This window comes from Podarcis filfolensis, assembly GCF_964270895.1.
Source record: "Podarcis filfolensis genome assembly, chromosome: 8".
Classification (NCBI taxonomy): domain Eukaryota; kingdom Metazoa; phylum Chordata; class Lepidosauria; order Squamata; family Lacertidae; genus Podarcis; species Podarcis filfolensis.
In genome coordinates this window covers 81,128,075-81,140,472 of record NC_139611.1, presented here as the reverse complement: position 1 = coordinate 81,140,472, position 12,398 = coordinate 81,128,075, and the positions used below count along the sequence as shown (strand labels likewise).

At 45.6% G+C, this 12,398-nt stretch overlaps 1 protein-coding gene across 1 annotated transcript in view; it reads left to right on the top strand.

Moving 5' to 3' along the window:
* Positions 1–46: 46 nt before the first annotated feature.
* Positions 47–12,398, top strand: part of PPP1R37 (protein phosphatase 1 regulatory subunit 37) — a 47,923-nt gene continuing 35,571 nt past the window's right edge. The window contains exon 1 of the mRNA XM_083626917.1: positions 47–2,441. Coding sequence (XP_083483043.1) covers positions 1,685–2,441 — 757 coding nt within the window. The 5' untranslated portion in view covers positions 47–1,684. The remainder of the gene's footprint in view (positions 2,442–12,398) is intronic.

The window sequence follows — 12,398 nt, the reverse complement described above, 5'->3', positions numbered from 1 at the left end:
TAGCTGAAAAGCAGCTGGCTGTCGCCTGGCGAAAGGGAAGGTGGGGGCCGAGAAGTGAGTGTGGGAAGGAAAGGAGGGGGCAAGCTTGGCTGCGTTTTAAAAAAACAACCACCGCCGTCCGCCGGCCAGCCAATCCGAGCGCCGGAAAGGGGGGCACGTGACCCTGTCGGCTCCGAGCGTGAGGTGGGTGTTTTGCCAGAGGAGCCGCCGCCGCTGAGGGGGACGAAGGTAGAGCCGCCACCGCCGCCGCTGGGTTTGCCGAGGGAGGGAGAAACCCCGCGCGGAGGCTCCTGTGGTCGCGGAGGCTGTTCCACCCGCACGCGCGGAAAGGGCCTCGGCGGATGCGCAGGCCGCTGGCGCACTCGCTGCTGGCGGCGGCGGCGAAAGAAGACTGCGAGGAGGCTTCTCTCGGGTCCGTCCCTGGCTGAAGCGGCGGCACCGCGGGAGGGGGCCGCTCGCTCGGGACGGGCCTCTCTCTCGCGCGCGCACCTGCCCGGCCCTCCATCATCCCTCCCTGCCGGTCCCGAGCGTGTGGCGCCTTTGCTCTCCCTTCTCGGCCCCACCGGCACCGAAGAACCTGCTCCCTCTTCTCTTCTTTACCCCTGCAGCCTCGCCGGGTGCGTGTTTGCCTCGGCTCAGGCAGCCCCGCCAGCCCTCCCCTCTTCCCCTTCCTTTCCGAGCCTGCCACCACCACCACCAAAGCCCTGAGCCAGAGGATCAGCAAAGGCCCTCTTACCCCTCAGCAGCCGACGAAGAGCCTTTCTACGACTTTCCATTACTAATCACGGTTTATCTACCCCACCCCCTAGCCCAGATATCTTGATAGGCATCACCTTTCCTCCAAAAGCATAGCGTTTTTTTATACCTTTTGCCATCCCTCCCCCCAGCACACACACACACCAAAAAAGAGAGCGGGCACTTACCTTGTTCCATTTAAACGCTTGGCAGAGAGTCCCTACTTACCTGTGAGGCATTAATTGCTCTCTGGTTCTTACCACGCATACCCAGGCACCTGTTTCTGTAAAAGCGGGGCAGCTGCGAGGTTTATTTTCCTCTGCAGCTTGACACTAGTCCTTTTAGCCCTCTTCTGCCAGCTATTCCTGTTTATGCTGCAGGTGTTTTTAGTCTACAGGCACATAAGCTTCCCACACTACTCAGACGGGACTGTTTCCTGTTACAATAGCCCTCGCTTTCACAAGGAACCTGTGCATTTCCTTTCCTGGGCCTCTGGAGCAGACGTTGGCCCCATTTTGTTCCTTTTCTGTTGGACCTTTTTCTATTCTGCAGGTGTTAGTTCCAATCAGTCCTTCAACCAGTATACTAACACTCCATTGTTTACCCCTACTGGGTAAAAACATAACGGGCAAGGGAGCATTCCACATTTTCCAGACCAGCAAAATATTTCCGTGCCCTGCCAAATCTTCACAGAAATTGACCCAAGCCCATTTAAAGTGGTGCCCTTTTTGTCTTGCTCGCTCTCCTCCAACCCTAAGTAAAGGTTCTATTTCTTGTACCAAAAAGGCAGGGGTCCTCCCTGCATCCTCCTCCAGGTGATCCCATTCTTCATTCATGGTCTCATTGCACCATTGCTGGGAGGAAAGGGTCTGGAGACCTTGGGAGCCTTTTCTTGCCAGGTGAGGGAAGGTGAAAAAGAGACAGGAGGTGACCCCTCAGTAATGACTCCATGAGAAGGGAAGAAGGAGACCTCTCCCTGACAGAAACATATCACGCTTGCCTGGCCATGGAGTGTGTACAAGTCTCCCCCATGCAGCAGCAGCAAGGGAAAGCTGCTGAGGGGGACCACCTCATGCTGCTGCTGCCACCTCCTGCTGTGCAGAAGGAAGAGGAGGGCCTGCTAAGGGCTTCTGATCCTTGGGCTGTCTCTCGAGTGGACGGCAGTCAAGGTGGGACAAAACTTCAAGAGGCTTTGGACTTTTCAACACATCTTCAGAATACAGAAAACCTCACGCACAGCACTCCCACGCTAGGGAGCCATCCTGGCAGAGAGATGGTGGGCAATTCTACTGCATGTCCTTCAAAGGAGGATTTGAAAGATACTGAGCGCTGTGATCTGGCAGAGGAGCAGTTGCAGCCATTGGGGAAAGAGACTTTGAGCCATCCGCTACAGGAAGAGTCGCTGGCAAATAAGGTGGCCTGTAATAATCCTCCTTTGGCCACAGCTGCTGGAGAATGCCTTACGGTTGCTGAAAAATGTTCTCAACAGAACAACTGTTTGCAGGAAAAATTGGACTCCTCTTCTCAGAACTGTTGTTTAGGCTTGGAAGCAACAAGTAGAGAGAGTCCAGAAGATGACCAAACAAGCCATGGTTCTCTGCCTGCTGATGATGGGAAACTGAAGCCTGGTGCAAAACATGTCACATTTCCTTCCGATGAAGACATTGTGTCTGGGGCTGTGGAACCCAAAGATCCTTGGCGTCATGGTAAGCAAGTTCCAACTTCTCTAGAGACCTTTTTCTTTTCTTGCAGCTGGACTGGACTTGTCCAAGCCAGTCCCTTTATTCACAGGATCGGCAATTGGTTTATAGTATGAGAACTGAATATTTCCTTTTATCTTTGTTAGTCACTTATCTACCAAAAGCTCTCAACATGTCTTATGATCAAGGGTTACAAACACAAAGCTATGCAATCCAATTAAAAGTAAGTGCATGCTATAAAAGCAGAAAGCTGTTACAACAAGATGAACTAGGAAATAACAAAGCAATAGGCACTGACCTGCTCTTGAAAACAGGAACATAATTCAGTTGTTAGACTAAGTTCTAGAACAGCCACCCCCAACCTGGTGCCCTCAAGATATTGTGGATTACAATTCCCATCAGCCCCAGATGGTGCAGGCATGCTTCTAATGTTCCCATTTTATGGCTGCAGAACTGAACTGTTTCCAAGGTCACTCACTGAATTGGTGACTAAGCACAGAATTGAATCTGGGGCTCCTGGTTCATGTCTGATCTTCTAAGCACAGAGTAGCCCTGCATAAATGACTTTTATCGGGTTGCCAAACTAATTTGCACTCGCCCCCTTCTTTGAGTAGACTGTGAGTAGAAATACAGAACCTTCTGCTTTTGGTTAACCACCGCTTGCCATGTTGTCTAAATCTGGACAAACAGGTTCATCTAAACTGTGGATAATGGAAACAAGCAAACTTCCAGGCATAAAGCTGTCTTGTCACTAACGGTGGTTAAGATGAACCATGGTTTACGGCCTGGACAATATAGTTAAAAGTGTGGTTGATCTAAAACAGAAGTTTACCATCTTCTTTCTGTCCGCTAGAGGAGGCTAGGATAGGAAAGAAGCATGTGACCCTGGGTGGGAGAAATTAGGCTTATTCTTGTAGTGCTAAACTATGGTTTAATATTGCATCCAAACACTGCCATAGTGTATGCATTGTGGAGTTTTGATGGCTCCATTGTTTAATTTTAAAATACAGTATCTAGCTTCAGATAATTTTTTTAAAAAAGCTAAATGGTGAAGTATTATTATTGATAATTCATATCACTAGTTAGTGCTATTGAGAATGCATTATCATTGAGCATTTTTCAATAATGAAGAATACTATAGTATTATACACAGGACTGAAAAGTTTATGAATGCCTGGTTGATAATAATGTTACATTGGTGGTAAGAATTTTTCATTCCTGAGCATCTCCTATTACATGTGTATTTTTTCCTCTTTCAAGTTACACATTCCTTGGATGCTGTATACCACAAGTGTTCTGTGGCAGAGCACGATGTTAGAATTGTGTTGCAGGTATGCATGCTGTGCAAGTGCGTTGAAAACAGTTTTCTTTTGCGCGTTTTGTATGCCATTTTAAGAGGTCTTTTCAAAGGATCTGTCTAACCTTGGATTATTACGTTTGCGTTGGGAGCTCTTGATCTCCCTCCAAAGCACTTTCCTTCTTGTTGGTTTCTCCCCGCCCCCCCCGCCCCCCCAGTTGTAAGAGCATCTGAGTTGCTCTAGTTTTTCCGAGGTTGTATTTGGAGTTTTAAAATTTACGTATGGTATTTTTGACAATATCTGTGCTGATCTTCCAGAACTGAGAAATAGGGTCAGAGTCAACTCAATAACTGTGCAAGCAGGAGTCAACGCAGCAAGTCCCCCTAGCACCAAGGGGCTTGCCTACCCCTGCAGCCCCATAGTCTCTGAGGGGTTGTTGGGATAATCCCCATAACAACACATGGGAGTAGGGGAGGAGAGAGAAGAGTGTTTCATCCGGCAAAGAGAAATACTTGCACTGACAGAACTATCCTAATAGTGTGATGTTCTAATTCCTCCCATTGAACTGAACATTGAACAGGAATGTAAAGTTGTCCCAACTTTTCCTTTACTTTCCCTTAAGCCTTTGTTTTGAGATAAGTGGGTGTTTAGAGACAAATGGAGGTTAAGAAAGTAAACTTGAATGCATTGACACTTGTTGAGCTCAAAGGAAAATATGTGTAAATACTTTTGTTAGGAACGCCAGGTGGATGTACAGATGTTAGGAGAAGGAGAATGACCCTGTGGTCATTTTTCTATCCCCAAGTGCGTGGTTTGCCTTACCTATAATAGATTCATAGAACTACAGAGTTGGAAGGGATTGTGAGAGTCATACAGTCCAACCCCTCTGCAATGCAGGAATCTCAGCTAGGTCCTACATAACAGATAGCCATCCAGCCTTTGCTTAAGAACCTTCAAGGAGGGAGAGTTAATCACCACTCAAAATTTGCCAGGTTTAAGGCGCTCTTTGCACCTGCCTATTGACCACTTTCAACCATGTGAAGGTGCCAGGGCGCCAGGTTGGCACCTGAGGTCTCCACCATGTGAAGGTGCATGCCTGGGGATCCTTGTATCTCGACTGTTTTCACACACTAATACCCTATCCTGTGGAATTCTATCTGATATATTTTATCTGCGTTATCAGAATTTCAGGAACCAAAAAGTTGTATTGGAAAACAGGACGTTTGAACTGTCTGGCCCCAAAATGATAACTAGGCATTCCATTTTGGTGACTGTAACTGCTTTTAGGAGCTGTTTGGTGCCTAGCTTATATATCTGAATTTCTAACACTTCTCATGGGAGTCTGTTCTACTGTTGAACAGCTCTTATTGTCAGAAAGTTCTTCCTGATGTTTAGCCAGAAACTCCTTTCTTGTAACTTAAATCCATTGGTTTGGTTTCTAGCATCTGAAGCAGGAGAAAACAAGCTTGCGCCATCCTCCATATGACAACCCTTTACATATTTGAAGATGGCTATCATATCTCCTCTGTCTCCTCTTTGCCACAACTTCACTTGATCCGGACACTAGATGCAGCCTAGAATAGCATTAGCTTTTTTTTTGCTGCTGCATCACACTGTTGACTCATGTTCAGCTTGTGGTCTACTAAGACCCCTAGAGAGCAGTTTTGATGGGGTCACACCAGATGTGTATTTTTATAAATTAATTTGTGGTAAGTTAGAGGTAACAGGGGAGAAAGTCTATATGACAGAACACTTGTGGTCTCATAAATTATATTACTTTCAATGAGCCCCTTAACATTTGGCCAGTAGGACAAGACTTGAAATTATAGTTTTTAAGCAGTTTCCATATTAAACGCATTGCATACTGGAGAATGAATACACATTTGATTGCTTTATGCATAAAGCCAAACTACAGCTGCATCATTATTTTACATTCTCAATGCTCCCTTCATGTTCTCACTCCTCAGTTGCTTATTTCCTCTTTCACACAAACCAGTAATGGTTGGAATTAGGTTTGCAGCCTTTCACCCTAAACATTGGTTTAGGGTGGAAAAAAAATCTATAATTTACTGACTTATGTAACTGCAACGGTAACTGCTTTTCACCAGTACTTATTTTATGTAGAAAATAAAATATACGTAGCATAATCAGAACAGTGCACATAAAAGCAATACTTAACTAATTGCAGAAGTTAACTAGCTGAAGCAGAGAAGATGAAAGAAAGTGCAGAGGACAAGAGACCTTCTCATGGTGCCAAACCATAGTTTGGTGTTACAACTGAACTAAGCTGTGGTCATGATTTTACATTATTGTCAAATGTGGTTTTATTATTATTATTATTTAGTAGGGGGAGGCTGCAGACCATAATTGTATCAACAATGTTGTATTCTATTAGAGTTGTCTGTATCTGTAAGACCAGATACAGGCTTTTGGCTGATTGATATCAAATGCCCTTTTAAAATGTGTTGGGGAGGCGGGATTATTGGGTTATTCTTGTTTTTGTTTTATTATGTACAGTATTTTGTGTTTTTATATTGTGATCTTATCTTGTGAACTGGCCTGAGACCTGTGGGTATAGGGTGGCATACAAATGTAATTAATGTAGTAAGAATAATAAATGTTTCAGTGTGCATTGGGTTGAGGATGGCAAGTTTGTGCAGTGTTAAAAAACAATAACCCACTTACGGTATTTAGGCAGAAACCACAATAGACAGAAATGGCAAGATCTGCTTGATTCCCTCCCCTCCCCTTAATTGTTTCTGACTCTTTAGAGCGGCCACCAATTAGTTTTTGAACACACCTTTACAAGCATGTGGTTTAAAAACTATAACGAGGAGTGACACCTATCCATAAGGAAATGCCGCTTGTGCTGGTGGGACTTCATTGAGGCAATAGTTCCCTGTTCTGCTAGTAGACATGCCTGGTGGCTACAGATACAGTCACAACACAATTACATCCTGTGTCACTCAGTGGAGCCAACCAGTTGTCTGTGCCTACATGTAAGGAACCCTGGGCTAGGCAATTTTCTGGTTTCATTGAAGTCAGTAGATCAAGTTTCCCTTGCAGCTCTTTTGGCTTTATTGCTTGTTTATTGGATTTCTTGCCTGCCCTTCACCATAAGGTCTCATGAGGTATGCAGGAGTTGCAGTGTGTACACAGAGATCCTACAGTAGCCATGGCCTTCCCAGTTGGTACAGCAGTTTGCTGCGCTTATTCCTCTGCGCTTATTCGTGATCTGAGCCACTTCCTCTAGAAGTGGAACAGGAGAATACTGTGAGAATACTGTGTGTGTATCAAGAAGCCCCCAGAGCTCTTAGTCAGTGATTATGAGAGAGAGATTGTGTGTGTGTGTTGCACAATGCCCATATGTTGTGGGTCATGGTGCTTTGTTGCAGATGGCTGTGTGGCTTAATTGAAGTGGTTGTCATATAAAAGCACTGATTGATTCAAACAGGGACAGTTGGAGCTGTTAATTTCGCTTTCAATATCAAATGCCCCTTTAAATCGGATTATAGCAGCAATGCATGCGCGTAACACTTGTGTTCAGCCTTTGCTCAGGTTAATGGCATTTCAGAGCCCCTTGCTATAAATTCCTGTTCAGTTCAGGAATCTGGGGCTTGTTCTCTGACGGATTCTGCACTGCCTTCTTGAAAAACCAATGTATTTTATTTGCATGTGGCAACAGTTCTGTTGGTAGTCGAACATTGTGTGCATAATCTGTTTTTGTGGAAAACTTTCTCCCTCTCTTAATTGTATACCCGCTCCAGTTTCAGTCTGTTTTCACTGATGCTAGTTTTAACTTCTTATATGGTTTTGCAGTGTTTATATTTGGGCTGAAAGTAAAAAATGCAGGACTGAAAGAGGAAAAAAAGAACCTCAAATGTGCACATAAGATAAATTTGCCAATACATTTGGTGTAATAATTATTCAGGGGCAACTAGAAAAACTAGAAACATAGAATCATAGAATTGTAGAGTTGGAAGGGACACCAAAGGTCATCTAGTCCAACCTGCTGCATTGATTTGAAGTCCTCAATTCAAATTTTGCCTCTGTCTCAAATTCACTGCATTTCCCTGGTGAAATGCCCCTCACCATCAGCCCCCCTCAACTACCATCTGAAGATACTGTCTTGCCTTACAGGGTTGCTGTAAGTATATCTTGGGTATTGTTCTGAAGTGCTTTGAACCCTGTGATGTACCATATGCATGCATTTGTCTTTTATGACTTGGAGAAACATAGCAGGATCTAAGTCTTTGCTGCTTCTTCCTCTGACACACAGCAGTGGGAGAAGGGAGCAAAAGAAGTCGGTGGTGGTTCTAGGCTATAAGTGGGTGGCCATCCCTGCCAAACCTAACTTGCAAAGGCTGAGCTGAGACACCGAGTCACATGCATGCAAGGTGATTTGTGAGAAAAGCAGCCTTCCTTTTATTATGCATTCTCACTGCTTCCTATTATAAGACAAACCTTCAGCTCACACTCCCACACCCTTCAGTTGCTTTCAACAAGAGAGGGGAGGTATCCTCTTGGCACATTATGCAAATGATATGTGACAAGAAGAAAGCAGTATGCTTTTCATGTGTTCGTCTCCACTCAGGGCGTATCCAGAAATCCATCAGTTGGTTTCACATTGGCACACAGGTCATACATCCTACCCATGCAACCTGTGCCATGGGGTGTTCAACAACAGCATGCCAACTAGGCACAAAGCTTCCCCTGCAGTGTGCCCCTCTCATGGTGTCATTTGGGAATGAGACTACTAGCGACTGCCACTGAAGCAGGGTGGGTGGGTGGGTTGTATCCTGTCCAAACAATAGCGGATAACGTATTTTCTTTGAAAAGTATTGTTCTCGGGTTTCTTGGTGTTGCTGTGCCTGATTTCTTTATCCAGACATCTCCATAAACGCTGTACTTTTCTTCTGTTCCTTCTGATTGCGCCTGTGGTATGCGTTGCCTACGCTGTTTTGGGTCCTGTTTTCCTTGACACCTGTCAGGTCCTGTTATCCAGATAATCATTGCCCATCCGTAAGGGCACAGCTGCTTGTCTGAGCCAAGGAAATGTCTGGGTTTTTGTTTGGGTTTTTTTGCACCACATTTAACTAGAAAGGATGTTAAAGCTGAAAGCCAGCTTACTGCATGAGCTTTAAGGGAGCTCAGAATTTTTCTTAATATTGTACTCTCCCCGATGTCAGCTGCTGGATTAATACTGAACTTTGCTACTGCTAGTATGTAATGCTTACACAGCACCCACATTGCCCTCAGATAGTCCTCTCTAGCACTGTGGACATTAGTTGGCTGAACACAGGACTGCAGGGTTTGAGACTCACCATCCCATAATCAACTAGCTAAGGAAGCATTATGGTCTTCTAGGTGCATGACAGCCCCCACCTGACAACCAGGAAGCTTTATGAGCCCTTGTGGGCTACTGTACATCTGTGCTTGGCTAGGTGGGTCAGAAGCTGTGCAGGCTGGGTCTGGTCACATGCATTGTCTACCTGCAGCGCTTGTTGCACAACAGCAGTTGAGCCCTGGCCCAAATCGGGGCCTTTTTGCAGCTGCGATCAGAGCAGGAAGTGAATGCCATTTGTTGGTGCAACAGTGCTTGTATACCCAGGTCCTTCAGACTTATCAGATGCACTGTCCTCTTTTTAATTCCAGCCTGCAATGTAGGAATTGCCTTTTCTTGACTGTAAGGTAAAGGCTGTAGATGTTAGCATTTCTTGTCCTCTTTCTGGGTGACCAACTGCAAAGGAAGACAGGGCTCCTCTGTCTTATCAGAACATAAGAAGCGCTCTGCCAAATTCAATGAAGTGCCCATCTTGTCCAGCATTTTGTTTCCCAGAGTGGCCACTCCAGTCATACGCTTCAGGAAATCCCATAGCCCATGAAGGCAGCAGACCACTCCAGGGACTGTGATTTCTGTCTCTGAACCTGGAGGCTGCATTTAGCTATTGTGGCGAATAGCCACAGAAACACTTCCATACATTTGCCTAATCTCTATTTAAAGCCCTCTAAGCACACAGCTACTGCACTGTCCAGTGGCAGCAAATTCCATTAATCATTCAAAAAGAGAGAATATCACTCTAATAGTTTCTCCCAGCATGGCAAGCGACACCTACCAAAATTTTGTCTTCTACCAACAATTCAAGGGTGCATAAGGCTTGTCCTTCTTTGCATCTGATTGCCTCTGTGTCCCAAAAAACAAAAGCAAACCCCAACACAAACGAAGAAGCAAGCTATTGCAAAACAGAATGATGGTGCCAGCTGGTGTGAAGTGTCTTGGGTCAGGGCATGACCCACTTGTGCATCCTTATCATCCCACTTAAAATTAATTTTCTCCACCTGTAGCTAAAGAGGTAAAAGCCCAGGGGGAAATGTGGGGTGCATTCCCTCCCCCCACCTTTGTCACATCTATCTGTGAGGTTTGACTGGATTCAGCGTCCACCTTTGATTCAAACCGGCAAACAGGCTTCTGTTAGTACTACTGCTATTAACGTTTATGCAGCGCTTAATCAAAAAACAACAGCAGCTCACTACCCCCAAAAATGAAGAGCTTTGCATAGATCAAAAAAAGACAGACCCTCCCTGCAAGCGCACAGTCTAATAACGAAGTATTTGTACCATTTACCCAAGCCTGTTTATTCAAGGCAGTTTAATCCAGTTACAAAGGATGACTTTTTGTTCCATACCACAAATCCATCATTCAGTAGCAGCAATACAAAAGATGGCAATCGGGATGTGCAAACAACATTATAACAACTTTGGTCTGGAAGTCAGTCTTTGCTGATGTCAAATGCATGCATGGCTTATGTAGTCAAACTTAATTTCTTCCCCTGCTGCCCTTCCTCCACAGAACTGTCCTATTACTACTGGTGTGGTTGCAACCCAACAGTTGGAAAAAAGCAATGCCCTAGATGTTTTGGACTGCGACTCTCATCAGCCATAGGCACCATGGCTGATGGGAGTTGTAGTCCACAACATCCAGAGGGCACTTAGGTTGGGTAAGGCTGCGCTCCACATCAGCTCCTTGGAGCTGGTAAGGAGGCCCAGATCTCTGACTGTTGCAAAGGATCTCTTGGCCTTGGGCAGCCTTTTGCTCTGAGCATGACCCTCCAGCTCCTCCTTGCCTGTCCAGCTGTCTGACCACAGCAAGAGAGTAGACTTGTCTGCCACAGTCGTCTCTGGCCAGTTGTGGAAGCTGCTAACCATTGATCAGCATTGGCCATCCCTCACCTATGAAATCATTCGATTATAGAGCAAATGAATGGGTTATTGGTGGTTGCTTCCCATTCACAGTTAGCTTGCATCATTTTTGTGACCTTTACACATGGGAAGAGAGGACGGTGACCTTTTCTCAGTGTACTTTGGCACTTTGACTGGTCTAACTGGTTAGAAAGCATTTAAATTGCTTCTGGCAAGGTGACGTAATATAATGGTGTATGGGCTGCATGGAGCCTCTGGGTGTCGTGAGCCCTACGATCCCGACTAGCTCGGGGCTGGGGTAGCAGTTGATTTCAGGTGAGAAACAAGAGGAGTAGAGCGGGAGTGATTCCATAGGTGGGGACTGCCCAGGAAGGGCCTATCTGCCCCTTTGATTTTAGACGCTGAGGAAGGGGAGACAGTCCTGCAGGTGCCCTGCCCATAGAGCAGAGACATTCCCTAGCAACGGGAGGAAGAGCCAGAGGAGCTTTCCCCCCTTTGTGCTGCCTCTCCCATGTTGGCAGTGGACCTATGCCCCTCTGAGAAGTGTGTACCTCCAACCTTGTAAGGAGAGAGAGTCTTGCAAATGAGTGTGGCCATTCCGCCTTTAAAAACTCTTGGGATGGCATGACCAGTTGTTGAGACATCTTCATAGCTTTCATTCAGTCTTGGACTCCTCTTGGGGTCCTGTTCCTTAGATTGCAGGTCTTCAACTGATCCAGGGTGGGTCACAATAGCTGCACTACCACCATGCAAATATATGGCAATAGATTAAGTGGGCCCCCAAATGCATGTTTGGGTTAAAGGTGGTTCCTGGGTCTGAAAAGGTTGAAGGCTACTGCCTTAGATGAACTGTGTTTGCACCACGACTTGTACCATTGCAAGTTTTAAGAATAATAATAATAATAATAATAATAATAATAATAATATATTACTTATACCCTCCCATCTGTCTGAGTTTCCCCAGCCACTCTGGGCGGCTTCCAAGAAAATATTAAAATACAATAGTCCGTCAAACATTAAAAGCTTCCATAAACAGGGCTGCCTTCAGATGTCTTCTAAACTTCAGATAGTTGTTTATTCCTTTGACATCTGATGGGAGGGCGTTCCACAGGGCGGGTGCCACTACTGAGAAGACCCTCTGCCTGGTTCCCTGTAACCTCACTTCTCGTAGTGAGGGAACCACCAGAAGGCCCTCAGAGCTGGACCTCAGTGTCCGGGCAGAACGATGGGGGTGGAGACACTCCTTCAGGTATACTGGACCGAGGCCGTTTAGGGCTTTAAAGGTCAGCACCAACACTGAATTGTTCTTGGAAACGGGAGCCAATGTAGGTCTTGCAAGCATAATTTTTTACTCACACCTAAGAGCTTCTGCTGAAATGTTGTGGGCAAGAGCCTGGGCACCAAGTCACGTTTGTATGGTCAGTGGGAATTGCAGATCAGTTCATTTAAAACAAAGTTTCTAGTG